General features: G+C 51.0%; 3 protein-coding genes across 4 annotated transcripts; 1 reads left to right on the forward strand and 2 right to left on the reverse strand.

The window, feature by feature from the left end:
- Window positions 1–2,143: 2,143 nt before the first annotated feature.
- Window positions 2,144–6,834, reverse strand: AHSP (alpha hemoglobin stabilizing protein). Its single transcript, XM_063099614.1, has 3 exons — window positions 6,750–6,834; window positions 2,599–2,673; window positions 2,144–2,347 (listed from the first exon to the last, which is right to left on the reverse strand). Exons 2-3 carry the CDS (start codon window positions 2,671–2,673, stop codon window positions 2,144–2,146), a joined length of 279 nt encoding a protein of 92 aa, XP_062955684.1. The 5' UTR covers window positions 6,750–6,834.
- On the forward strand, window positions 6,064–20,995 carry RUSF1 (RUS family member 1). 2 transcript variants are annotated; one of them, XM_063098645.1, is made up of 13 exons: window positions 6,064–6,393; window positions 6,606–6,720; window positions 10,872–10,917; window positions 12,072–12,104; window positions 12,193–12,298; window positions 14,688–14,789; window positions 16,913–16,983; window positions 17,063–17,247; window positions 17,329–17,386; window positions 17,791–17,861; window positions 18,538–18,681; window positions 18,792–18,869; window positions 19,562–20,995. In XM_063098645.1, the coding sequence occupies exons 1-13, from the start codon at window positions 6,100–6,102 to the stop codon at window positions 19,657–19,659; spliced, it is 1,401 nt and encodes a 466-aa protein (XP_062954715.1). In that variant the 5' UTR covers window positions 6,064–6,099; the 3' UTR covers window positions 19,660–20,995. The 2 variants fall into 2 exon arrangements, with proteins under 2 accessions (XP_062954715.1, XP_062954716.1); XM_063098646.1 differs by lacking the exon at window positions 6,606–6,720 and having other exon boundaries at window positions 6,294–6,393.
- SLC5A2 (solute carrier family 5 member 2) lies at window positions 19,870–26,475 on the reverse strand. Its single transcript, XM_063098644.1, has 14 exons — window positions 26,350–26,475; window positions 25,762–25,833; window positions 25,583–25,687; window positions 24,552–24,716; window positions 24,037–24,142; window positions 23,208–23,288; window positions 22,832–23,061; window positions 22,411–22,546; window positions 22,056–22,163; window positions 21,768–21,918; window positions 21,476–21,644; window positions 21,183–21,398; window positions 20,265–20,391; window positions 19,870–20,178 (listed from the first exon to the last, which is right to left on the reverse strand). Exons 1-14 carry the CDS (start codon window positions 26,473–26,475, stop codon window positions 19,952–19,954), a joined length of 2,019 nt encoding a protein of 672 aa, XP_062954714.1. The 3' UTR covers window positions 19,870–19,951.
- Between the last annotated feature and the right edge of the window lie 526 nt (window positions 26,476–27,001).

Here is a 27,001-nt window from a genome sequence, read left to right on the forward strand (position 1 = left end):
CAGAGATCCAAACCCTTGACGTTGGCATTATTAGCACCACACTCTTACCTAGTGAGCTAACCAGCCAACCTATTTTTATTATTATGGACCGTCTGATCCTATGGTTCATATCACCATCTCTGAAAAATCAAAATATTCCATATTTGACATACTGTAGATTTACAACCAGACACTCGGGAGACGTGAAAGAACATGCAAGGGCCAACCCGTGGCTCACTTGGGAGAGTGTGGTGCTGATAACACCAAGGCCAAGGGTTCGGATCCCTATATTAGGATGGCCGGTTAGCTTACTGGGTGAGCGTGGTGCTGACAACACCAAGTCAAGGGCTAAGATCCCCTTACCGGTCATCTTTTTAAAAAAAGGAAAGAAAGAAAAAACATGCAGTGTGCAGTTAACAGGTTTTTCTGACCTAAAATTTTTTTCCAACTTCTCCTTTTCACACAGCTTATGGAATGGTTGGAAAAGAGTTTAGTTGTTAAACTTCCCATCCACTGTAAGGATCTTTTCTATCACATACTTTATCATTGGTCATTGTCTTTTGACCACTTGATGAATGGTTAGCTAAACAGCTCCCTCGGCTGGATAGTTCTAAATTAATGGAAAGTTCGTCTTCATGAATTGAGCCAAAGTGCCTTCCTACCGTCCTTTTCAGCCATGCAACATAGTAAATCCAATACCTTTTCCATATACCCCCTCGGTCATTTTCCTCCACCCGTGCACACTAGTCCAGGACTTTTTGCAAATGTGAGGCTGTTGACTACTGTCTCATCTGAGCAGGTCCTGGGTCTCCACTAACGGACAGAGATTTCCTGAGGGTGAAGTGGGAAGACCCCGGCCTCTGCCTGGGTCCCCGACCACACCTCAGAGGTGCGGTTGCCTGGTTCCCTGGGTGGCCGCCACCTCCCTGCTGGGTCTGGGGCCTCCTCACACCCCAGGGTTGGATGGAGGGCTGGGGGCACTCAGCCGGTCCCCTTTTTACCCTGACTGCAGAGGCCCCAAAAATCAAAAGTCTGAGGTGCGGTTCTCAGATCCGAGGGGAAAGCCTGCTGGAGGTTTGAAAGAGGGAACAGCCCCAAACTTTTCCCGCTAAAGAGAGAATGGAGCGGGCGCCACGCATGGCATCTGATTGGTGCGCTCAGCCCCTTAGCCCGCCCTCTAGCCTGCCCCAAGCGCTCAGCCCCCTAGCGCACCTACCCGCCCCCCCCCCCCCCGCACGCAATGCACAGCATCTGATTGGTGCGCTCGGCTATCCTGCCCCCCCACCGCCCCTCGCGTCCTGCAGTGCTTCGCATCGGTGCGCTCAGCCCCCTACCCCCGCTTCCGCCCAGAGCGCACGCCCTGCCTCTGGGCCCCGAAGCTTTCAGTGGAGACAGCACCGCTTAACACCTTCGTTTTCAAAAAGTTCGTGAGTCTGGCCCGGCCCTCGCTCCACCCACAGCACTAAAATAAGGAGGCTTAAAGTCTGGAGATCCGAGAGAAAGGGAGTCTAGTCCGGGAAGTAACGGGAGAAAGTTGGGGCATCGGGGGCCGAGGGATGGTGGAGCCAAAGGCAAGGGGTTCCCCCGTCTAAAATATAAGGGACATGCCGAATGGTTCCCAAGATCCTTTCCAACTCTAAATGACTGCGACACTCAGGGGAGTTACCCTGCGGTAGTCTTAGAGTCAGGAGATGCTAGAACAAGACTGGGACACTTCCAACAACTTGCTCCTCGACAAGCGTGTCACAGGACCACAATTTCTGGAAGGGTTCTATCCCCCTTTCTTTTTTCCACCACTCCCTCGCACCAGCACTTTCTTTTTAGTCCTTGCCTGGCCCCTCAGTTCATCCTGTTTTAGTACTCCCCAGTGGTTACTTAAAGCTGCTAACCTCTGCTGTATGGAATTAGGTCTCCAAGATCCTATCTAAGAAGGAGGGCTGAAGGAAAAGGGACTAACTGCCTTCACAAGTCAGGGACAGACGAAGGAAGAAAATCCAGGAAGTCCAGCAAAACCAGTACCGATTTTATTGAAGTGTCAAGGTAGAGTAGCACCACGAAGGAGCAGAGCCTGAGGACATGAACACAGAGCTAGCATTTAAGGGTACCTTAGACATAGAGGCCTGGGTTTCTGGGCCAGGAGAAAGGCCGTGGGTGATTTGGATGTTCACAAGGACTTCAGGAATGCCCTGTATTTGTCCAGGAAAGGGATGGCCAGAGTGTTCAGCTTTTGCTGAAATTCTTGCAGAGCGCTCTCTTGCTCTTGCTGCTCCCCTGTCATCTGCTTCTCATAATAGTTGATGTAGAAGCTTATCCAGTCATTCACAATGGTCACCATGGCTTCTTCAGAGATAGGATGATCACTAAAGACCTGGGGGTTTAGTGGGGAGGGAGTTGGCAAGGGAGAATGTGATCAGCAGTATGGCTCAGGGATACCCAAATAGTCCCACAAACTCTCGCAACATCCTCTTTCCTCTGATTTTTATTCTCTCTGTCTAGTTGTTTCCATCAACTCCACCATTACCTCCCAGCTCCAAATTATTCTCCTTCCTCTGCCTTCATCCCACCTTCCCCCACCCCACTCTCTAGGCCTGTCCTTTGAAACAGAGTGCCTGAACTTACCTGCTGATTTAGCAGAGCATTAAATTCCTTCGTTCCTTTGGAAATGAGATCCTTATTGGCCTGAAGAAGGGCCATCTGCCTGGTTAGAGAAAGAGGTAGAATTTGGGTTTCCATTTTCCTTGCCCTTGGGTATTTCCCTCAATCTTATTCCCCTTAAAAATCCCTTGTGCCCGGTACGGCCACCTCCTTTCCAAAACCTTTCAAATCCTGCTCTGCTCTGAGGTCAGTTTTCCCGGGTTGGGCTCACCTTCAAGTCCAACAGTGCTGTGTATGTCTCACCCACCCTCTTCAGTTTATGTATGTCCCTCTGTGCCAAGCTAGATATAGACAAGGAGTCTAGTGTCAGCCTAAGAGGGAAACGCCTCATGTCTAGGCCCTGAGGTAGGCTGATAGGTCAACCCGGGAAGGAGAAAGAGGGAGAGGCTACCCTGAAGTTAGGAAGATAGCAAGGCCAAGAAAAACAGATAAACGAGGAGACCCAGAAAATGCAAAAACCAAACCAGGGACAGATCCTTGCCCTCTGCCCCACATTCCAGTATCTGGATCCAAATGCTAAGGAAACTGAGCTTTACTGAGCTCCTCTTACATTATAGTCACTTTTACCTCATTAAAGATCTCTAAGACAATGTTAAATTAACTACAGATAGAACAGGCTACCCCAAGCCTTGAGTATGGGAATTAAATGCAAAACTATATACTTTGTGTGTGTGTGTGTGTGTGTGTGTGACTATGTTTACTTCCAGGAATGGATTGGTATTCGTTTGGAAATGGAAAGAGGGTTAAATATCAAGAGAGAATTTGACCTTATCTATACTGTTGGAATTGTTTTACAGCAACAATGTGTCCTTCTGTTTTATATATATATATATTTTTTTTTTTTTTTTTTCCAGCTGGCCAGCGTGGGGATCTGAACCATCAACCTTGGTGTTATCAGCACCATGCTCTCCCAAGTGAACTAACTGGCCAGCCATTATAATTCTTAAAAAGAAAACAAAACAAAAAAGAAAGAAAAAAAGAAGATGGTGTAGTTCTAAAATCTTAAATTCAAATTTGAATCCTGCCTCAGTGCCTAGATTAGCAGCTCCTTGCTAAGTACTTGTTGAATGAATAAACAAATGAATGATTTTGCCACTTTTCAGTTCTGTGAACTTGGTGAAGTGTCTCTATTTATAAGCCTCAGGTTCCTTGTCTGTAAAGAAGGAATACAATAATACCTACCTTACAGGGGCTATTGAAATAAATTTACTCACTCAAATAGGTATTTGGCACCTGCCTTGGTTGGGAAATGGAAAGAAGGATAACAATCCAAATGTCTGAATACCTGGAGAACATCTCAGAGAACATCTCCCCATTTATAGACAGGAGATTGAGGCCCAGAACAGGGCTGTGATATGTCACAGGTCACACACCAAGAAAGAGAGCTAACAATAAAATATAGACCTCCATGCTCCTGTGCCCACTCTTCACCCCACTTCTTTTCTTCTCCAGGCCTTTGCTTCCAGCCTCTCTGGCTCCCTAGCCAGCCAGGCAGTATTGCTGGGCACAGGGGTGGGGGACACAAAAGCCCATTTCAGCTGCCACAGCCACTTGGCTCATGAAAGGTGAGGTGAACCCTAGGAGCCTCTCCTAAGGAACAAGGGCTGCCATGGTCTCTGAGCGGGGAGAGATCAGTGTGGACAATGGTGATCAGTAAAACCACAGAGAGTCCATAAATAGTGTGACCATATATTCCAGTTCACCCAGGACAGCTCCACTTTAGACCTGTTATCCCAACATAATTTTTAATAGTACCTCCTTTAATGACACTCTCAAAAGTCCTAGTTTGGACAATAAATTATACATTGACACTAGTTATGAGGGCCATCTGACCTGCCTCACATGGAGCAAAGGGCCTCAAATTTGAACACTTAACATTATCTCCAAATAATGGTCAACATTTAGACAGTATGATGTACTATGTGCCAAACATAGTTTAAGAACTTTACAGATATTACTCATTTCATCCTCATTCCAACCCAATGTGGTAGGTACTAGTATTATTTCCATTTTGCAGATGAAGAAACTGAAAGAGAGATAAGTAACTTGCCCAAAACCTGACAGCTACAACCCTGGACAGAACCTGCATTTAAAGTAAGGCCTTCTGATGGAATTCATTCATAGAAATTGACCTCAGAGTTCAATACACTCACAGAAGCTAACATTTAATATAACACAATGTTTATAACCCTTCAATTTTTCACTCTACCAGGAAATTAAAAATTTTTTAAAGTGCTCAGGTTTATCTCAGGCTCAGAGACACTGCATTAAGTGTCAGATAAAGGGAGGTGGAGTAGAAGGCGTTCAGGCTGACGCCCATGAGGAAAGTGAAGTTTGAGACAATCAGAAGCTTCAAGCAAGGAGTTGTCAGTTAGGGTCAAACTGTGGGGGTCTGAGAATGCCAAGCTAAATAACCAGGATATTTTATTTTGTGATAAAAAGAGGATGCTTTTGGTAAATTTCTACTTTGGAGTCAGTACATTGCACTAGATAGGAAGGAGAGCGAGAGGGAAAGAGAAAAAGAGGTGAATTGGGAAGGAGAGAAATACTGTCTTTAGACTCTTCCCCCGAGTTCATAGGCCCTCTCCCCCAATAAACACATAAGAACATCCTGTTTCTCTTGTTTTCTGACATCATTATTGCAATCCCTTGATTTTCTCATCCCTTAGATTCTTTAGAATCCTTTCAGAAATAATATTCCTCCAGTCTCAGGGAAGCCTGATGGGCAGAGAATTTCTAGTAGAGCCCAGGAATGCCCAGAAGAAAAAACAAACAAACAAAAAAACCCTGGGCAGCTTAACAGGGCCTCACTGATCATCTGGTCCTATTTCTTTTCATCATGAATTAATTCATAGATATCTTTTGAGCACCTACTATGAGTTAGGTAGTACTGGTGATAAAATAAGGAGTGAAAATATGGTCCCTGGCTGCACAGCAAAGAAGGCACCAGTAACCCAGAGAGGGATACTGACTTGCCCGAAGTCACACAGCTAAGAACTCTGTGACTGAGGCTGGCCGGTTAGCTCGCTTGGGAGAGTGTGGTGCTGGCAACATGGGTTCGGATCCCCGTAACGACCAGCCACCAAAAAAAAAAAAAAAAAAGAATTCGGTGGCCGAACCGGGTCTCGCCTAGGGACATCCTCTTTACTTCTCCCCATTCCTGGAATTGCGGGTCACAAGGAATTCTGGTGCTTTGAAGACATGGCGGGCCGAAGGGCCCCATCGCTCCCCCGGCCCATCTACAAAATGTTACAAAGAAAAAGGGCCAGATCGGTCCTGGGGTATCCGAGGCGGGACCCGCAGGCCAGAGAGGGATAGCACCGTTTCCAAGCTGGACGAAGGATGACGCAGAGGCCGGGTGCCCTTTCGCGAAGGAAAATTGCCCTTTGCAGCCGCCGTAGCCGATCCGGAAGTGAAGGCTGGCCACGTTTATCGTCTGCCCAGACGTGGACGGAGCGTCTCGGGATGGCTGACGACGCTCAGGCCCCGCTGTGCTCCGAGCGGTTCGGATCCGGAACGGCACGGAGCTGCCGTGCCGGCGCTGACGGGAGCCTGCAGTGGGAGGCCTGGGGGTGGCGCTGGTGGGGCTTCTCCGGGGGCCTCAGGGTGAAGCCCGAAGGACGAAATGGCGGTGGAGGGGAGGCTCTCGGGACAGCCTCACCACCTCTCTCCGGGCTCCAGGCCGTGTTCCTGCCGCAGGGCTTCCCTGACAGCGTCAGCCCGGACTATCTGCCCTACCAACTATGGGATTCCGTGCAGGTCAGCCCAGCCGTCTGGGGCAGGGGGCGGCATGTGGCCGGGGGCAAGGGGACAGTGCAGGCCACCTCTCCCTGATCATTTACAAACGAGACCGAGGCCCAGAGCGGGGCTGTAACATGTTGCAGGCCACGCACCAAGAAAAAGAGCCGATAATAGAATGTAAACCTACATGCTCCTGCGTCCACTTCTCACCCCCTTCCTTTCTTCTCCAGGCCTTTGCTTCCAGCCTCTCTGGCTCCCTGGCCACCCAGGCAGTGTTGCTTGGCATAGGGGTGGGGAACGCAAAAGCCTCTGTTTCAGCTGCCGCGGCAACCTGGCTCGTAAAAGGTGAGCTGGACCCTTGGAGACTCACTCACCTATTGCTGCTGTCAGCCCATTCATCTCTCTGACCTCTTGTTTCTCCGACTGCAAAGCCCAGCCCCTCATTTTCCCCTCTGCCAGTTTGTTCTGGCTTCTAGCTCTGGGCTCTGATGTGTGTATACTTATGGACTCACTGGGTAAGATACAGGAGCCAAGTCTTCCAGTGCCTCGAGCGGTGCTTGGTACCCCGGTCTTATCGCCCACAGTTGGGCTACCCATATGTGGTAGCCTAACAGCCGCACTCCATTTCCCATACAAACTTCAGAGGCTCTAAATCATCTGGATCCCAAATCCCTAAATTAACCATTCTCTCCCCTTTACCCTTAGTCTCTTTGTGGAGGATTGCCGGAGAATGCAGTTTATTGAATAAAACTGCCAGCTGCCCAGGATTGGGGAAATTGGTTGATTTCAGGAAAAAAGGATGTAGCTGGTCTTGAGTAGGAGAGAAGAGATTCTGGGAAGGATGAAAGTATTCTGCATCATCTGGGATTCTAGATGATACTGAAAATAATAATTGTATTGACCATCTGAGTGTGTATAGCTTTTTGAAAAATCACTAAGGAAGAAAGTAGTACCATGCCTTCTAGAGAATGAGGTAGAGAGAAGAAAAGGGAAACTGCCATGTGTTCCACATCAGGAGAGCCTACGGCTCTCTCCACTGCCCTTTGTCTTTCACTGCTATTCCCAATGGGTATTTAAATCAGACCCAAGCTCATTCTGCTTCTAACATCAGCCTGGCCACATCTCTGGTGAGTCTCCCTGGATCTTTTGAAGAATCAGAAGGCTCTTGCTTACACTTTTATCATCAAGACTGAGCAAACTGACTAGATATGAGTCGCCTGTGGAAAGCAGCTTTCTCTGACAGTTGACAGTGCATGTTAGTGGAGAGATGGTGGTGATTTGTGGCTTGTTGTCCTGGTTGTCCCTTCTTTTAATAATAATAATCGTTCATGGAGACAGTGCTTATTACATGCCAGTCTTTGTATATATTGACTCAGTGGTTCACAATAGCTGAGATAGGTATTACTATTATCTCCATTTTACAAATGAGGAAACTGAGGCACAACTTCCCCAAGGTCACTCCTTCAGTAAGTGGTAGTGCATGGATTTGAACCTGGGTGGCTTAGCTCCAGAGTCCATTTTCATACCACCACACTGTGCTTAATTTGGATCTTTTTCATTGCTCTCATATTGGCTAAGTTTCTGAAATGCAGTTGGAGCTTGGGTGAAGAGTTGATGTTTTCATATCATTTCTAAGCATCCCGGTCTTATCACCAACATGTTGACTATATATGCCTTAAGCTCAGACAGGTTATTAAGGAAAAGTAGGACTATGTTAAGATATGAAAAAAATCCACTTGTTTTAGAGCCTGTTACTGATATTAAGTGAAGCCCTCTTAATTAGAAAGGATTTTACAAGCTCATTCCATCAAACATGGGAAATTCAAATGCAGAGCTTCATATAAAAAACTCCCTTGAAATTTTTTGATGTGATCATTTTTAATTAAATATCTCTTAACAGAACATGATATTAGTTGTCGTAACTAACAGTAACGATACTAATAGCTAATATTTTGGTAGCCAGACATTTTGCACACTTAGATGTAACATGTACCTTGATCTCTGCAGCAGCCATATTAGTTACATGCCGTTATTAATTCATTTTTCAGATGAAGAAACTGAGACACTGAGAGGCTAAGTAACTTGTCCAAGGTCATGTAGGGCCAGGATTTGGCCCCAGGCAGACTGACTCCTATGTCCTCTTCTTAACTACTACACTCTTCTGCCAGTTAAAATTTTAGGATGGGGGCTGGCGAGTTGGCTCAGTGGGTTAGAGCATAGCCTTGTAACAACAAAGTCAAGGGTTGAGATCCCCTTACCAGCCAGCCACCAAAAAAAAAATTTTTAGGATGGACCCAAGTACAATTTGTGGATGGCTTATTCCTTACTAGGATTCAGAAGTTTCTAGATCTTAAAGCTCAGCTAATTCTAAGTGACCCAGAAAAGCAGGTAGGAATTAAGTTTCCAATGCTAATGGACAATTTTTCTTTCAGATAATAGGAAGGTATGTCATTAATGCATCCAATGACAACCTCCAGATTCCTACAGGGGCCCTGTAGACTGCCTCTAATGATCCATAGAAAGGTAGAGTAGGCCCCTCTTTCTGTCTGGCCCAAAGAGGACTTACACCTGATTGGATATGAGGGCACAAAGGGAAGAAAAGGAGAGTCTGACCTAGCGAGCTTCTTCTCAACCAGTAAAAGGAGTCTTGCCATGTTCAGACTCACTAAGTTGATCCAATACAAGAATCTTAAGTTGAACAATGAAAATTTTGTGTAGAATATAATGTACTTGAAGGTAAGAGGTTAAGATGAGTGATAGGAGGCAGGAAGGCCTGTAAAGCTACCTGGCGGGTATTACTTCCAGGGCCAGACAGGACAGAAATGGAGAAGCAGAGCAGGCCGGATGGGAACTTGGTGTGCACATGCACCCTTAGAAGGAGGCAGTCACTGCTCAGCCCCAGCTGATTGTGGCAGTGAGGGAAGGTTGAGCCAGTGTTGCTATGTCTTCAGGTTCTTCCAGAAAGCTGGAAATCCAAATTTTCTTGTAAGATGTCCTGTTGTCTCTGAGCTTCAGTGAAAGGGAGTGATCCCTCTCAAGCTTATAGGATTATTGTGAAAATATTGTCCACCAGAGTGCTTAGCAATCTCCCTCAAGTCTGGAGTTGGGTAAATATTTCTATTAAAAGACCTCAAGAATAGAGGCCCAAGGATAGAAGCCCTGGAAAGGGTTGAGTGCATCTGTTTTCATTAGACAGTGGGGAAGGCTGGTCTTTGTCACCACCTTTGTATATTGTGGGATGCTCCTGACCCTCCTTCCCACAACCTAGTTTCCCTTCTCCTTGCATCCTCCACTTCAGGGTCCATGCCCTCAAGGTCAAAAAAGTTGGAGTCCTCTGTCCACTGTATCTGTCCTTTACAGTGGCCACTGTGTGAGTCCCTCTCAGTTGTCTGTTTCCAAAACATTCCTTCTTTGTGATCCCACTGCTGGGCTTAATGGGTGCTACTTTCTGTGTAAGAGATGGTCTAAATTAGCAAGCCTTTCTGTAAAGGGCCAATAGGTAAATATTTTACGCTTTGCAGGCCAAACAGTCCCTGTTGCAGCAACGAAATTGTGCCGATGTATTGCAAAAACAGCCATAGACAATCTCTAAGTGAATGGGTACGGTTGTGTTCCAATAAAATTGTGTTCCAATAAAACTTTATTTACACAAATGGAGTGGAAGCCTGCAGACCATAGTTTACTGATCCCTGGTGTAAATCAATATTTTTCATACTGGCTATCTGCTTTTACACTGGATTTGGAGCCTGGAACCATGACTATCTGCGTCACTGCAGTATCCCCTGTGCCTCATGAAGTACCTGGCACAGACTAAGTAGCCAGTAAGCATTTGTTGTGCAAGTGAAGGTCCAGCTGATTCTGGAACTTCTCTTTCTCTCTCCAGCCCGAGGAGGTATCTCCCTCTGCCCTGCAGCCCCAGCTCTCTCTCTGTCTCCAACCTGCAGTTCAAGTCTTTTTAAAATTCATTTATACTGTAATGACCACCTGTGATCATACTGTTTAGCTAAAGAGCTAGAATATCAGCAATAACCTCTGAATTTTCCACTTAAGAGTTCCTGCTTGTTTTAGTAGTTTTACCAAATAGATCTATATTCCTAAACACTTTTTTGTTGAGTTTTGGTAGTTTTAGAGCTTAGTGAAAAGTGTATTGTACTGTATGTGGTCTTCATGGGTTACTTTTTCATACACAATTATAACACTAGCATTCATATATGTTGATGTGAATAGTTGTAATTCATTGGATTTTTCAGCGCTGTCTAATAGGCCACTGAGTGAATATACCAGAATTTATTTATGCATTATGTTCTCTTGAGTACCCACTGAGGAACTGCTAAGTCTAGACACTTCTGACCCCATCATACAGCTGTGTCTATCCAGAACTTATTGTACCAGACTGAGCTCTGGGTAAATTGATCAATTCAGTGCCACAGTCTGCCAGGCCTGGCAGGTCCCAAGCCTCTTCTTGTTCCTTACCAGTGCCTTTTTCTCTCCCCCAGATTCAACGGGCATGCTGGGCCGTATTGTCTTTGCCTGGTGGAAGGGGTGAGTTTGTCTTCCCAGCCAGGAGATTTCTGGCAACTCTTCTCAAGCTGGTAGTAATGACAGTAATGGTATCAGCCATTCATTGTGGTTGTGAGGGTTCCATGAGAGTCTATGCAAAGTGTTCAGCACATTGCACAGCACATAAGTGCTCAGTAAGCACTGGCTGTTATTCACAGCTTTAGCTATGCCCCACGAGCACTCTGCATATTGTCTCTAATCCTTATAACAACTTTGTAGGGTAGAATTGAATTTGTACATTTTACAGATATGAAATACACCCACACGAGGGAAGTTACTTGCCCAAGCCACACTGCTTGTAACTTAGTGAGATGGGATTTGAACCTGAAGCCTGTCATCTTTGCATGGCATCAGGCTAGTTTATTGGATAGAACCCTAGACCAGGCCCCTGTGTGTTCAAGAGCTTCCCTATATGTGTCTAGTACCCCACCCAGGGATGATCCCTTTCACTCCAGGAGATTTCAAATGAAGGCTCAGAGCAAATGCTGCAGATTCTAGCTGGGCTGGGAGCTGTAGCATCCCCTGCCACTGGGATCTTAGAGAAGTGGTCCCCCGTGTTTGTGCACAGGCCAGGGAGTCACTGACTGACACACAGGGGCAGTAGAAGTAGCCATCTGCAGTGCTATGTACAGAAATATCCCAGGCCTGAATGTTGGAGCCCAGCTCTCTTGGCCTTTTCTCTCCACTCTCCATGTGATCCCAGGGAATCGTATTCCCTATCTGGGCTAGTTACCTGTAACCCTCAGGGTTACACTAAATTTAGTATTTGCCACTCCAAAATGTATGGACTTCTTGCTGGGTGCCCTCAATGAAGCAAGAAAAGGAAGCAGGGAGAGGCAGAGGAACCCAGGAATAGCCTCCCTCAGAGGAAGGCCAGAGGGTGGGAAGCTACCACAAGACAGTCGGATGTTTTACTTGGTAAGTTATGGGTTAGTAAGGGAGAAACACTAGGTGATCAGTGAAAGTCCTCCCAGCTAATGGTGGCATTTCAGGCAGCAGTGACTGGGTGTGGGGACAGATGTCTGGCTGGGGATATGGGTTTTTCAGACCTTACTGTGGCCTAAGTTTCCCGACACTGCCCGTAGAATGTGTTTTCTCCTTAAATCTGAATTTCAACAGCCTCTCCTCCCCAACAGGAGCAAACTGGACTGTAATGCCAAGCAGTGGAGGTGAGCAGGGGCTGGGACAGAGGGGAGGAAAGTCCTCTATTATGAAGGTCTCTCACCTCTGACCTCTAACCTCTGATCCCTCCCCCAGGCTTTTTGCTGACATCCTCAACGATGTAGCTATGTTTCTCGAGATTATGGCTCCCATATACCCCATCTGTTTCACCATGACCGTCTGCACCAGCAACTTGGCCAAGGTACCCACCTTTGGGGCACCCCTGTGCCCAAAATACCTGCCTTGGTGGTGCTGTGTGTGGGCTCACCTGGGCCCTGTGCTCGAGGCACTTCTATAAGAATGAAAAAGTTCAGATGTTTCTACTAGGACTCAAACATGTTTTCTGATCCTTCTCCAACCAGACAGCCTCTAGTGCCTCGGTCAGTCAGTCTGAGGCAGTGTCTGGAGCCACAGTGCTGGCAGGGGAGCTCCAAGGTGAGAAGAGAGAAGGAGTGATCCAGTGTCAACATTTTGGGGCCAGTTTTCCAGCTGCCTTTCATTCTTTCAATAATATATTTATTGAGTGCCTACTGCATGAGTGATACAGATCATGGACCCTCCCATCTTTGAAAGGAAGCCATACATAATTACACAAATATTTATGGAATTATAAGTACACGTATTCCAGATGAGAAATGTAGGGGGTATAGGAGGGTTCATTGGGGAATCTGGCCTGGTCAGGGCCTGCAGGAAGGCCTCCCCTGAGGCTGGGTCCTAGAGAATGAGTTTAGGATACAGGATGGGTGTTCTGGGCAGAACAGTCAGCATGTGTCAAAGTCCAGAGGCAAGAAAGAGCACAGACCTGATGTGAAGGCTGGAGGAACACGTGTGTTGAATGCGAGCTCTTCCTCTGTGCGGGGGGCTCACACTCACAGCTTCAGGTTGGCCTCATCCTGATGAGGAAACTGAGGCCTGACAAGGTTCAGTAAAGAGCATAGCCTGTCCTCACCACAGAGTTCAATATCTGGCACAGAATGAAGACTCAAGAAGACTTGTAAGACCCATCTCAAAGGCCCATTTAGCCATCTATTTTAAATCACTTTAGAGCAGTGTTTCTCCCCAAGACAATACTGGTATTTTGAGTGCAGCAGTTCTTTGCGGTAGAGCACATTTAGTTTCCCTGGTGCAGACACTAAATGCTATGAGTACCGTTCCCCCCGTAGGGGGAAGCACTTCCTCCCTCCCACCTCGCTGTAGGAAACACCAGAGAAAACCAAGGATTCTGACCTCTGACAGGTGCTTCAGATTCTGCACTAAACTTCCCTTTGGGTCCTCAGTCTCTTCATCTGTCCAATAAGGGACTAGAACAGGGCATGAACTTCCCCCTTAAGACCCCTCTCTAGTGTTCCCTTCTCAGTGGCCAGCACCAACACCCCCAGCTACACCAGCCAGAAGCCTGGCTGTCATCATGCCTCCTCCTTCACCTGTCACCCTCAGCCAAACCTCCACTCACTTCTGATATTTTTCCCTCCTAAATCTCTCCAGCCCATTTACTCCTCCATCTCCCCGTCGCCATCACGTTACTGTTGAGGAGGCTGTTACTTTCCGGGTAGTCTCTGCTTCCTCTCTCACCCCTCTCCAGTTCTTATCCAAGCAGCTCAGTGTGCCTTTAAAAGTGGAAATCAGGGCCAGCCATTAGCTCCGTTGGTTAGAGTGCAGTGTTATAACACCAGGGTCAAGGGTTTGAGTACCCGTACCAGTCAGCTGCAAAAATAAATAAATAAAATAAATAAAAGTGGAAATCAAATCAGATCACTTCCCTGCCCCGTTGCTCTTAGGATAAAGACCTTAACAGGGCTCCATATGGTCAGGTCCCTGGCAGTCACGTCAGCCTCATTTTGTACTACATTTCTCTTGCCTTTGAACAAACTTTCTCCTACCTATATAATAACTGTTTATTTGTTTATTATCTATTGATCTGTATGCTTCATGAGGGCAGGGCCCATGTCTGACTTGTATCATAGCACCTAAACCTATATCTGGCCATCTAAAAGAAGCTTGATAAATATGGGATGAATGAGGGTGATCAGTGACCCTCATCAATGAACTTTACCAACCTGAGATCTCCGAGAGAGAGATCAGGGTGCCCTGGGAGGTCAAGGCTACCGGTGTGGGTTTTGAACTGGCCTGGAAGGCTGGATAGGGCTTAACAGGGGCAGGAAGAGAGTACAGGAAGTACAGGCAGGCAGAATGTAAGCATCAAATTGGAAACCAGACAGGGCCTGGGAGTTCAGCAATGGGAGGGTGTAGTCAGAGCAGGAGTTGGGGGCTGGAGAAGTTCTGGGCTGAAAATAATCTTGGGCCACAACACTGGGGAAAGAAATTAAGTTTCCTTGGGGCTGGGTCCACAGGGTGATAGTGGTAGGCAGGACTTTGGTTTTCTGGAAGAAGAAGGGGGAGGTGAGCCTAAGGGACTTGCAGGGTGGGAACGAAATACCACAGACAGACAGCATTTGGGGTTCAGCTGTGGGCTCACCTGAGGCCTGGCTTTTCCAGGCTGGTATGAGCCGTTTCCTTGGCTCACCTGCAGAAGCACCTGCATTGTCACAGCACGTGGCTGCTCTGATCTTCACTCTTCCTTTCCCACCCAGTGCATCGTGAGTGTGGCTGGCGGGGCCACTCGGGCTGCGCTGACCATGCACCAGGCCCGGAGAAACAACATGGCCGACGTGTCCGCCAAGGACAGCAGCCAGGTGGGCGGCAGGATTGGAGGAATGGCATGGAGGAGGGCCAGGCCACAGTTTGGTAGTACGGAGAGAAGTGCCTGAGTGCCCCTAGGGTGGGGCAGGGTGGGGGGGGCAGTGTGTGGAGACCCACAGGAAGAAATACAGGTGCTCCCTGCTCTGACTCTCAGGATATGTAGTCAAGTGTGAGGGCATAGGCTCTGGTGGCAACAAGTCCAAGCTGATCTTCTCAGCCTCTGCCCACTGTGTGGCCAAGAGTGAGCCCTTACCTTTGCCCTCTGTAGGCCTAGCTGAACCCTGGAAGCTGGGTGTTTGATCACACACAGCCCCACAGTGAAAGCGCCTGGCAGGTCAAAAGGTTCTCAGCATGTGGGCTTGCTGGGGTCACTGGCCAAGGCCTCCACTCAGCAGTTTAGCAGCTCTCCTGGCCCAGCCCCTCCACCTGACCAAGCGAACCCAGAGTGGGGGTAGGGACACCCCTGAGACTGAATCTACAGGTATTAGATCCTCCCAGATCCTTGCACAGAGAGCTTATGTGCATCGCATCATCTGACTCTTGCAGCAACCCCGTGAGGTAGGTGCTATATCACCCCTGTTGTACAGATGAGGAAAGTAAGGCCCAGGGAGGTCCCAGAGGTGTGAAATGCTTTTCTTTGACACTGAGGCAACTTAGAAATCTCTGTTCTATCCAGTCCTACTTTCTGGCTTTCTCTTATATTGTTTTGCTTAATAATATTAACACAAGCTAATATTTGTTAAGCATTAACCATGTGCCAAGTGTTCCATTTCTGTGAACTTACCAAATTCTTACAATGGCCTTGTGCAGAGAGTACTCATCGCTGCCATTTTACAGAAGAGGAGAAATCAAGAGGTCCGATCCCCCTGGGTTCTCTTAGGCAAGTCCCTTCTCTCAGGAAATGGTTGGACTAGTTCTTGCCTGTGGTCTCTTCCAGCCTCAAATTCACAGGTTGTTAAGGAGGGAGAAATAAGTACAATCCAGGCCCGTCTCTTTAAGGTCTCCCAGCTTTAGGCCTGCTCTCTCACTGACCTCCAGTCCTCTTCCCAACCCCCAAGCTTTTTTTCCCAACGCCCCAGGGCTTCCTCAGTCCACAGAAACAGTAACACGTCACTGCAGAGGCAGCCTGGGCTGCATCCTGCAGCAGGCCTCTGCTTTCTGCTGAAGTCACTTTATTGCCAGTTGATGTGGCTGCTGGAAATGACTGTTCCCACCTGGGAGGGAGGAGGTCCCTCTACTCCTGGGCTCCCAAAGCCCCTAATCCCCAGCCCTCCCCCTTGCTCCTACTGCCACACGCACAGCCTTTATTCCCACAGCCCTCCCCCTTGCAGGGGTTGGGGTGGGGGAGGCTAGGTCAGCAGAGCTCTCCAACTTCAGGCCTCCTCTGTGCCAGGACCAACCCTCCCTGCAACCCCAGTAGTCAGGGGCACCAATCCAGGCTCCTTGTCCCTCATGATGAGTTGGGAGCAGGTGGTCTGGGGCCTTTTTCCCTAGGGTGACCTCAGTTCAGCCATCAGATGATTCTGATAACTTGATTCACAAGGGAAGAGGTTTGGGTGTGGTTTCTTTTCTTCCCATGTGGCTCCTTGACCTCTTTGCAAATTTGTCTCCCCTGACAAATTATTGCATTCCAAAGGTTTGGTATGGGATTGGCATTTTCAAACCACCAACTAGGGCTGGCCGGTTAGCTCAGTTGGTTAGAGCATGGTGTTGATAACACCAAGGTCAAGGTTTTGAACCGGCCAGCTGCACCAAAAAAAAAAAAGATAATACAAACCACAAAATAAAAGCAGTTCCCACTCTGTGTGAAGAGCTAGTTACACAACAGTGAGTGCCTGAGTGTGGGAATACTCAGGTGACTCTTGTAAAGCAAAGAAGACCTGTGCCAAGAGGGTGTTCCAAGGGCATTGTATCTACCTGGGCAGAGAAGCAGCTGGCATCTTTTAAATGACAGCTCACTCACCAAAAATGTTGGAAATTTACTGGACATCCACATCAGGTTTGGGAGCTCTGGCAGGTGCTGGAACAGGGAGGAGTGTGGGGAAAGGCCGTCAGGGGCACTGAGTCTGGCCTGGAGGGAAGCCACCCAACTCCTGACCCCTCTGCTCTTTTCCAGGAGACACTGGTGAACCTGGCAGGGCTCCTGGTCAGCCTCCTGATGCTTCCTCTGGTGTCAGATCAGCCTGGGTAAGCTGGGGATACGGGTGGGGAGGGAGTGCCCAGCTGGGCCTCTGCTTACACTGGCCGCCTCCCTCTCTTGCCCCAGCTTCAGCCTTGGGTGTTTCTTGCTCCTTACGGCCCTCCACATCTACGCCAACTACCGGGCAGTCCGAGCCCTTGTCATGGAGACCTTGAATGAAGGCCGGCTCCGGCTGGTCCTGAAGCATTTCCTCCAGAGTGGGGAGGTACTTGACCCCACTTCAGCCAATCACATGGAGCCACTGTGGACAGGTGACCCAACCCCTTGTTCTCAAGTCCTGTGTCTCCCAACCCCTCCCACTGCCTACGCTTCCTGACTCCAGCTTCCCACAGGTTTCTGGCCATCTCAGTCTCTTTCCCTGGGGGTGCCCCTACATCGCTTGATCTCCAGGTGAGTGTCCCAGGGTCTTCTGCTCATCACTCCTGCCACCCACACTACCCACACGTGCTTCTTATTCTGGTGACACACCGGCCTCCCCAACAAGGTCCCACCTCTCTTGGTTCTTCATTTCCATTGAACAGACTTGGAGGTCAGTGAGGGTATGCGAAGGCAACAGGGGTCTAACATGGAGTAGATGATGTAGGGGTATGTTTGTTGGATGAAAGAAGGATGGATGGCTGGATACAGGAAGAAAGGAAGGATGCGGGGGTTGTGGCTGGGGGATCGGCGGAAAGTGAATGAGGGATGGATGAAGCATGGACAGTTATGGGTAACAGTGAGGTGGCTGTTCAATTGACAGGGTGGGTGATCCTGCCTTTGATTTCTCCTCCCCCATTGCACTCTTCTCTCCCTAGTGTCTCTGAGTTACAGCAGCTGATCGAGGGCCACCAAGAGCCCTACCTCCTTTGCTGGGACCAGTCACGGAGTGAGTGTGCCTCGTTCTCCCAGCCTTTTTACCCACCCTCCTGAGGTCAGCTCAGTCCTCCAGCTCCAGGGCCACAGGCTCTGGACAGTTTGGAGGCTGCTTGGTATCCCGGAGGGTGCTCTTGACTAAGACATGCATTCAAATGATAGCTGCATGTCCCAACGAAATTCACTTTACCCCTCTGTAAAATGGAACTAACAATACCTGTCTTATTACCTGTAATGTTTTTATGAGGATCAAATAAGGTGATTATATAAAAGCACTTTGAACATTGCAACACACTCAGATAAGGGATGACCGTGGCTATCCCTGGGGAGCCACTCTTCTCTCCCATCCTGGATCGCTGCTTGGAGGAACAAGTCCTTGAGTTTACTGGTCTGCTAGTCGCATGTTAAAAAGTGCTTATTCTCACTAGCCATTTAAGATATGAAAAATAAACCCACCTCAGTGAGCTGCTGTAAAGTTGTACTCGGAAATTGGCCATTTCACTTTGGCCAGGGCACTGGGGAGCAACAGAAGAAATTGGAGAGGAAGGGGTGAGGAGATGGCCTTCCATGCCATCTGAGGCCTCTGCTAAGGCCTCTGCAGGCAGACAGGGGTGAAGCAGGGGATAGGGTTGAGAGTGTTCAGGAAGGTGGTCCTTTCCTGACACCAGTCTTTCCCTGGGTCTTTCCAGACCAGGTACAGGTAGTTCTGAGTCAGACAGCAGGCCCTGAGACTGTCCTGAGGGCCGCTACACATGGGCTGGTGCTCGGAGCCCTACAGGGAGATGGACCCCTACCAGGAGAGCTGGAGAAGCTGAGGAACCACGTGCAGGCAGGTAAGAGCCTCATGACCTAGACTGCAGATGACTCGGAGCAGGGATGGAGAGAGGACAGACTCTGTCCTGCTGGAAGACACAAGAGCTTCTGATTCTGTACCCCACCTCAGGTCCTGGGAAAGATAGCTGGGTCATTGTCAAGGAAACACATCAAATGTTGGACAAGCTGTTCCCAAAGTTCTTGAAAGGTAACATCTTTCAGTCTCATGACTCCTTGGTCCCTGGAGCCTTCTTCCCAGCAGCCCTGCCTACCCGCACCCCTACCCTTCCATCTGGAAGATAAAAAACCTGGGTTCTCTCTATGATCTTAAGTCTGGGACTCAGTTTCCCTGTCTGGGATGGAGAGGTTTGGATGGTTTCTGTGCTGTGTCAGTGTTGAGGTCTGTGTAAGTCCGTATCTGTAGGATGGGAAGATGAGGATGGTCTCTGAGTTGTGTCCCTGTTAACAGTCTGTGTAATCCCAGCCGGCATTTAGGAAATGGGAGTATGGAGGGGAGTAGGGCTCACATTTACTGACGATGGCCTTTTAGGTAGCACCCACTCCATTCCAGCCCTTTTCCATGTGCTATCTCAACTGGTTTTTTGTTTGTTTATTTTCCGGTGGCTGGCTGGTATGGGGATCCGAACCCATGACCTTGGTAGTGTCAGCACCATGCCCCACCAACTGAGCCAACTGGCCAACCCTTCCATGTGCTATCTCAGTGAATTCTTGCTGCAACCAGATGAGGTTTTAGCCTCATTTTATATCAGAGATCACCCAGCAGAGGCAAGGGAGCCCAAGTAGTGCACAGAGCCTGCACCCGGCCTCTCCTTACCCTTCTCCCCAGGGTTACCCAGTGTTTCCTCCCCAGCCTTCCCAACACCCATGACCTTTCCCCAGGATTGCAGGGTGCTGGCTGGAAGACCGAGAAGCACCAGCTAGAGGTGGATGAGTGGAGAGCCACATGGCTCCTGTCTCCAGAAAAGAAGGTCTTGTGAGCAGTGCAGACGGAGGCCCAGGACAGGAGCCTGGAGCAAAGACACTTTGGCCATAGAAGGACGTGGGAACGGCAGCTTTATTTTTGTTTAGAGCGACTGCTTTGGTAGGTTGGCCAAGCCCTCATGAGAAGTGACTGCCAATCAACTGGACTGGGCCCAAGGCAGAGAGGAGAACCTGGGCCTCCCCACCCCACTCCCACACCTTCCCATTTACTGGGGACCACTGCAGCCTCCCTGCGCCCGCTTATTACCCTACCCTGGTTTTGGCTCACAGTGTCCAACACAGCTGGCCTTAGGCATAAAAGCCCCAGAGGAATGTGGCCACAGCCATCATGAGCAAGGCATTGAGGTTGACCACACGAGCCCAGACCGGGTCCTCACTGATGTCCGCCAGCCGCCTGGCTGCCACAGCCACCTCCTCCTGGGTAGGGGATGGAGGACCACCTGCCCCACTCCTGCTCATTCCACAGAACCAAAGCAGGCACTGGCGGAATAGGCCTGGTGCTGGGGAATGGGGCTCTGGGAGAAATTGAGGCCCAGATGTTAATGTGAGGGCACTTGGCTCTGCCAGCTCCCCAGCCCCACCTCCTCAGATGCTGTCTTACCCTCCATCTCTACTGCGTGCTCTGGGCACCCATTCTGTACAGGGAGTGAGGAGCCTTCCCGCTCATCAGCATCCAGGTCCTCCCGTTCCTCCTTGCTGTACCGTAGACTGAAAACCAGGCGATGGAGCTGGGGAGGGATGGGAGCAGGGACCAAGTAGGATTTCTGTCCCCCATCCCAGACCCTAAGGTCTCTTGTCCACACTGGCACACCAACACATCACTGCTTTCCCTAACCTCCCTCTGTCTAATCCGCACACCTAGCCCAGGCTCAGCTCAGACGACCTTGCGTGGCTGCTGTTTGCCCTCAGGCTAAACCCTAAACTCCTCAGCTGGGTACTTAAAGCCTCGCCACCCTGCTTCACTGCCCCAGGTTTGCTGTCTGCACCCATATTGTTGTACTTCAGACTCTGCTCTTACAGTCATTTTGACACAGTGTTCCTTCCTGGGGTTCTTTGCTCACAGTTTCATCCTGCTGCTGTGGAACCCTGCACATCCTTCCAGGCCCACCTCTTTTGTCCTGCACCCTAAGCCCTGCTCTGGGGCACCTGCCCTGCAGCACACCTTTTTGTGGGCTCTCTGTCACACTCAGCCATCAGTCAGATCCTGTGTTTTGAGTACCAAAGGCCATGCCAAGGATTGGCTTGGGGATCGGGGGCTTTAACCACCAATCCGCCAAAATCTTCAGGCCACCTCCTGTGAGACCACTTTAAATAAATGTCATTCAAATAAAAGGGTTGTGCTGCTTCTGCCAATGCAACTTCAAACTGGACTCCCAGCCTGCTCCCACTAACCCTCAGGATAGAAATTCAGGTTCCCACTGGGCATTCCTAGAAGCAGGCCAGCAGGTGGGGGTGGAGATGGTCTGGCCCACACGGTGCACGTTTGGAGCACCCAGCCCATCCAGAGGCCGGTACTTACGTGCTTGCGCGGGATGGGTGCAGTGCACAGAGAGACCATGAGGGCGAGGAGTCCTGAACAGACGAAGAGCACGATGGCAAAGTAGAGGTAGTGCACGCTGCAGAGGAGCGCTGGGCATGCTGTGGGCAGCACACAGCTGCCTGACCCAAAGGAGAACTCCGGAATGAGGCGTGCCAGGCCCATCAACAGGCCCCCAATCAGTCCCCAGAAGGCGCCCTACAGGAGAGACGACATCAGCCTGCTCAGAATGTCTAGGTCCTGCCCCAGCTTCACAAGGCACTCACACCACCCACCTTCTCGTTAACGCGGGGCACGAAGAGCGCCAGCACGAAGACAGCGGACACAGGCGGTGCCAAGTAGCTGGAGACTGCCTGGATGTAATCAAAGAGCTGCCCGCCCTGTGCTGCCTGCACTACAGGCAGCCAGGCCACCGACACTGCCACGATGAACACCACCCAGAGCCTGCGGTGGGAGCCATAAGGAGATTTTGCCCAGGACCCCGTCGCCCCATAACCGGGGTGCAGGTGCTCCATACCCCCACCCCGGGCTGATTCCTAGGGGAGGAAGAGGAAATCGAGGTCGCACCGTCCTACTAGCAGCAGCTCGCGGTCGCCTGCGCGGTGCCGCAGGCGCGTGTAGATGTCCATGGTGAAAAGCGTGCTGCTGCTGTTAAAGATTGAGGCCAGTGAGGACATGAGCGCAGCCAGCATGACCGCCAGCATGAGTCCGCGCAGACCTGCGGGCCGACGGGAGCCGTGAGGCCTGGGCGTCCCGGGCAGGTGCCGGCTTGGCGAGGGGCGACCCCTCCCGGCGGCAGTCTCCGCAGCGTCCCTGAGCCGGTGGGCAGGGGTCAAGCCGAGTGCCCGCCCTCACCATTGGGCATGAGCTTCACGACGAGCCGTGGATAGGCGATGTTGGAGCAGCCCACCTCAGTGCCGCACACGCGTTTACACACCTCGGGCACCACGCACGCCACTTCGTCTGCGAGAAAGGGACCACGGCGCGGCTGGGACGGGGCTTGGTCTGGGAACTAGGATCTCTGAAGTACGGACTGGGAACTCTAGGAGAGGGGAGATGGGACCCCTGGAGGGAGGAGGCAGGGCTGGGCGACCGGATTCCCAGGTCTTAGGAAGGTAACGGAAATGGGAGACAGGCACCTGGATCTTGCACAAGAAAGGGGCTGGACGGGGTACAGGACGATCGGGCGAGGCAGCGATGCAGACATTACCCGGGTAAAGAATGCGGCTGATCATGCCCGGCATGACCATGAGGAACATGGGCATTAGCTTCAGGTAACCGCACAAGATGCAGCCCGCCTTAATGTGGGTCAGGCTCTTCCCAGCTAGGCAGCGCTGCACGATGACCTGCGACCGGGGGCGTTCAGTCACCTGCGTACTGTTCTCGTACGCCGCCCCCTCGGGCCTGGCCTCGACCCGCCTCCCCCATTGCCATTCTAATTTGTGCCTTGCCCCTGTGCAGCTAGTCCGGATCCTTTCTCAGACCTTGACACTTGGATCGGACTCCAGCGGATCTGATTGGCTTAGGTCCACCCGGCCGGGTTCCCGCCCCCTCAGACCACGCCTTCGACCTAGTTCCACCCACAGTGGTTCTGTCTCCGCCCCAGCCTCGGTGCGGACCTGACCCCGCACCTGGTCGCTGCACCAGTACCAGCCAGAGACGATTGTAAGCCCCAGGAGCAGTGCGGGCCACGGCAGATCCCCTGTCACAGGGTCCCGGAGCAGGTGGTAGGAGTCGGGCCGGGGTCGATAGCAGGAGCTGGAGATGTTGCCCACGGCAGGATCCTCGGACACCGTCAGCGAAGTCATTGCCCCCAGGTATTTGTCGAAGAGCCCCGAATACCCGCCCACCTCGTGGAAGGCTGGGTGGGTAAGGCCGTCAGGGTAGCAGACACCAATGCCAAGGCCCTCCTTAGGACCCACATGCCAGAGACGGGCAATGTCCCTGCTCTCGGGTTAAGAGTTCTGCAGCCTGCCGTGCCCCTCCCCCATGGGCTGAGCCACATACCATAACCCATGAGGATGAAGGCCCCCCCGAGAATGACGAAAGTCTGTACGGTATCTGTGTACATCAGCGCTGCCAGCCCTCCTGCAACAGGCCTGGGTCAGTGGGGACAGCCCAACTCCTGATCTCACAGATGGGCTGGCCTTAGCACATAGTAGGTGTCTTTGTGAGAATTTCAGAAAGATGCCTCTTTCTGGAGGACAAATTTCAGAGCGATAGCCCATTCTCCAGGCTCATGCACTAGTCATCAGGGGGCAGGGCTGGGTGAGCAGAGTGGGGCTGATGGCCTCTTGGCCACTGATGCTCTCTTGGCCCCCACATGCAGAACCCCCACTAACCCACCCACCCCCAGTTTCCTCTGTGTGTATTAGGAGGGGGTGATTCTCTAAGGTCCAGTTCTCAGTTCCATCCCATCCCGGGACAGGACCTCTCAAGCTTGCTTTGGCACCAGGCCTGGCCTGCTCCAGTCCCCATCTGACCTCATGCCCCACCCAGAGATCCTCGGAACTGCACTAGGTTTGGCCAGAGATCTTGGAGATTATTCAAGTTCGCCTTCCTAGGTGTTCCAGAAGGGCAAGAGCTGCTAAATCTTCCTTTTTTCCCCCCGTCCCCACTCAGGCCCAGCACACATTCAGTGCTCCAAACTTCCAGTCCAAATCCAAGGGACAGTGAGGAGAGAGGAAGAGTTTGCTTTTCTTCTCCTGCCTGGACCACATCACAGTTCCAAATCTCTACACCCTGCTTTCCTCTGGTGACTCCCCTAAACCCCCTCCCATAGCTCCCAGCACAAGTCCCTGGCCCACTCTCTTCCCTAAGCCCCTGCCATGGCCACCTGTCACAGTGTAAATCATGGTGATGCCCAGGAGCACGATGACAGAGGCATAGATGTTCCAGCCCATAGCCTGCTGAATGAATACCGCCCCAGAGAACATGTCCACCTGGAGGAAAGGAGCGAGCGCACAGGTCAGGACCCAAAGAACCAGGTCCACCTCCTGCTCAGACCATAACCCTATGGGGCCATGCCTCAAAGGTTCCTTCATTTTTCCATGATCTGGCATTCCCAGGTCCCACCCACTGTGGCGGTGGCCCTGGGGACCCTATTTCTTCCAGGACCTGCCTCCATCGTGACTTTTTTTTTTTTTTTGGCACTGTCAGGTATGGTGATCCGAACCCTGACCTTGGCGTTATCAACACCACACTCTACCAACTGAGCTAATCGGCCAGCCCTCCATCGTGATTCTTACAGTGATTTCTCCTTGGTCCGGCACCCTCCAGGGCTCCCCAGAGATCTCCACTTGGGGGCCCCGCCCTTCTAGGGCCCGTAGACCACCCGCCACGCATGCGCACCGAGATCTTGGTGAAGATGTACAAAAAAAGCGAGAGCATGGACAGGTACAGGCGGATACGATGGCCACCGAAGCGCTTGCGCAGGTACTGCGGCATCGTCATGACACCCGCGGTCAGGTACACCGGAGCGAAGAGCCAGCCGAGTAGCAGCACCACGAAAAGCGCCTGCAGGCACAGCGGGAGGACTGAGGGTGACTCCGTGGCTGAGATCCTGCCGTGAGCCTGACTTCTCCCCTGAAGGATCTGAGAAAACTTTTTTCCTGAACATGCTACTCGAAGGCAAGTGGCCCTGAGAAGGATTGTTCCTGGGGCCCAGAAGACAACTGCACATGGTGGCCCTGGGCATTAATGAATCAAGTCTTGACATCTTCCTGGGCTCTTAACTAGAGCCCCCCCATGCCATCCCAGGTCATCACCCCTGGCCAGTCCCTCCCAAGACAGGCCCTATGTTCCCTCTACCCCCTCTCTAGCATGTGAAACCAAGCGTAGACCCCTCAGACTGACCCCAGCCTCTACCAAACAGGGCTGCTTCCCCTCTCCTCCACCCACCCAAAGCTTTTGTCCCTCAGTTCAGAGGCGTCCTCCCCCAGGAAATCCTGAGCTCAAAGCCCCGATCTCCCCATCTCTCCAACGTGAGCCTCAGTCCAAGAGCTTGTCTCCTCTTCCCATTTCTGCAAAGGGCTTTAATTTGGCCCGAGATCCTCACAGACCACAGCTTCAAAGGGCACAAAAACAGGTCCTTCTCCATCTTTGAGGCTGCCCGCCCCACTTCAAAGAGAAGTAAATTAAGGTCCGCAGAGGGTAGTGATCGGTGCAGGCTCACACAGCAAGTCAGGAGCAGCACCTACCCCTGCCCTGAAAGTGGTCATCTCGTGCATCCCCTGCCTCCGAGCTGGATGTGCGACCCTCACTCCAGCCCGACCCCATGTCACAATTGGGAAGTCCCACCTCCAGTCTCATATTCTCCCAAGGTGTGGCCCTTCCAGAGATTCCCACTGGGGGAGGGGCTATTGGCAAAAAGGGGGCCTCACATTCCACTCAAATCCAGCCACAGCCAAGCCACTTGCAGCGCCGGTTCCCGCCAGGCCCACGAAGTGGCCGCTGCCAATGTTGCTGGCAAAGAGAGAGGCCCCGACCTAGGTGGCCAGAGACAGGGGTAAGCCAGGCTGCTTCTGTCACCACCCCCATTCCACCGCCCAGTCCCACTCACCGGCCACCACGCCATGCTTCGTCCTGCCAGGAAGTAGCCGCCTACAGTGCCTCTGTTGGTCCTGCACATGGACTGGGGAACGGAAGTGGGAGGAGACCTGGGTTGGGGGAATATCTTTGGACTTCATTAGCCTTCTTGACACATTCCTCAACCTTGTTTCAGGCTGAAGATTAACCAGCACTCAGATCCCCTGACTGTTCTCACTCCCACCCCAAGACACCCAGACACCCAGAGCAACCCAGGCCCTGATCCTAGTGTCCAACTACCCAAGCTTAGTGTGGCTGGATTCAGGAACCTGACTTTCCTGGGGCCCTTGGATATGGGCTACTGGTCAGCCATAATGTGGACAGGGGAACAGAAACCTCTTTTAGAGTGCTCATCCCATTACAAATCCACTGACGCCCTCAACTAGCACCATCCAAAGGTGGGAAGACAAGGAAAGAATGTTGTTTAGGCCTCCCTGGGGCCCCCAAATCACCTGCTTGCCACCCAGCTCTGGGTTTCTCCCTCAAAGATCCAGGTCTCTCTAAGACTTTTCTTCCAGGCCCCAGAAGCCCATCCCCCAGCAGCACCCCCTCAACTTCTCACCCACAAGCCGACACCGATCACAAGCAGGAAATATGCAACAATGACCAGGATGTCAGCAGGATTGTCGATTAGGACCCTGTGGTCCACCAGCTCTGGAGCCAAGCTTGCCTCCGTGTGTTCCTCCATTCTGCCCAAGAATCTGCTCCTTGAGGGAACAGCCTCTGGATTCCCCCAGGGGAGGGATTAATGGTTACCTCAGGGGCAGTGAGCCGACAAGTCCCCCAGGTCTTGTTCCCCCCAACCCCCAAGCTTTGTTTAGCTGAATCAGGTCATATCAAGGCTGAAAGCTCTTCCTGGGGAGCTGGACCCTTTCAAGTTCAGGAGCATTCCTTCCTGGGCCTTAGCCACCACCCCCTCCTCAGTGCCCCAAGCTCAAAATCACCTCCTTCACCCCTTAAAAATGTGTATGCTTCAGCCTTGACCTATGGAGCTTGGCTGAGCCAGCCCCCTGATTCTGACTAATCCAGAGGAATTGTTTTCAAACCCAAATCTGACAGTACCACTCCCCTGCTTAGAAACCTTCCATAGCTCCCCATCACAATCAGGAGGAAATACAAACTCCTCAGCCTGATTTTCAAGGCCTGTGGTGCCCTGACTCCCACTCACCCTTCCCCTCGCTTCTTCCTACTAAACCTAGGGTGAAATCACATTT

This window comes from Cynocephalus volans, chromosome 6 (genome assembly GCF_027409185.1).
Source record: "Cynocephalus volans isolate mCynVol1 chromosome 6, mCynVol1.pri, whole genome shotgun sequence".
NCBI classification, from domain to species: Eukaryota; Metazoa; Chordata; class Mammalia; order Dermoptera; family Cynocephalidae; genus Cynocephalus; species Cynocephalus volans.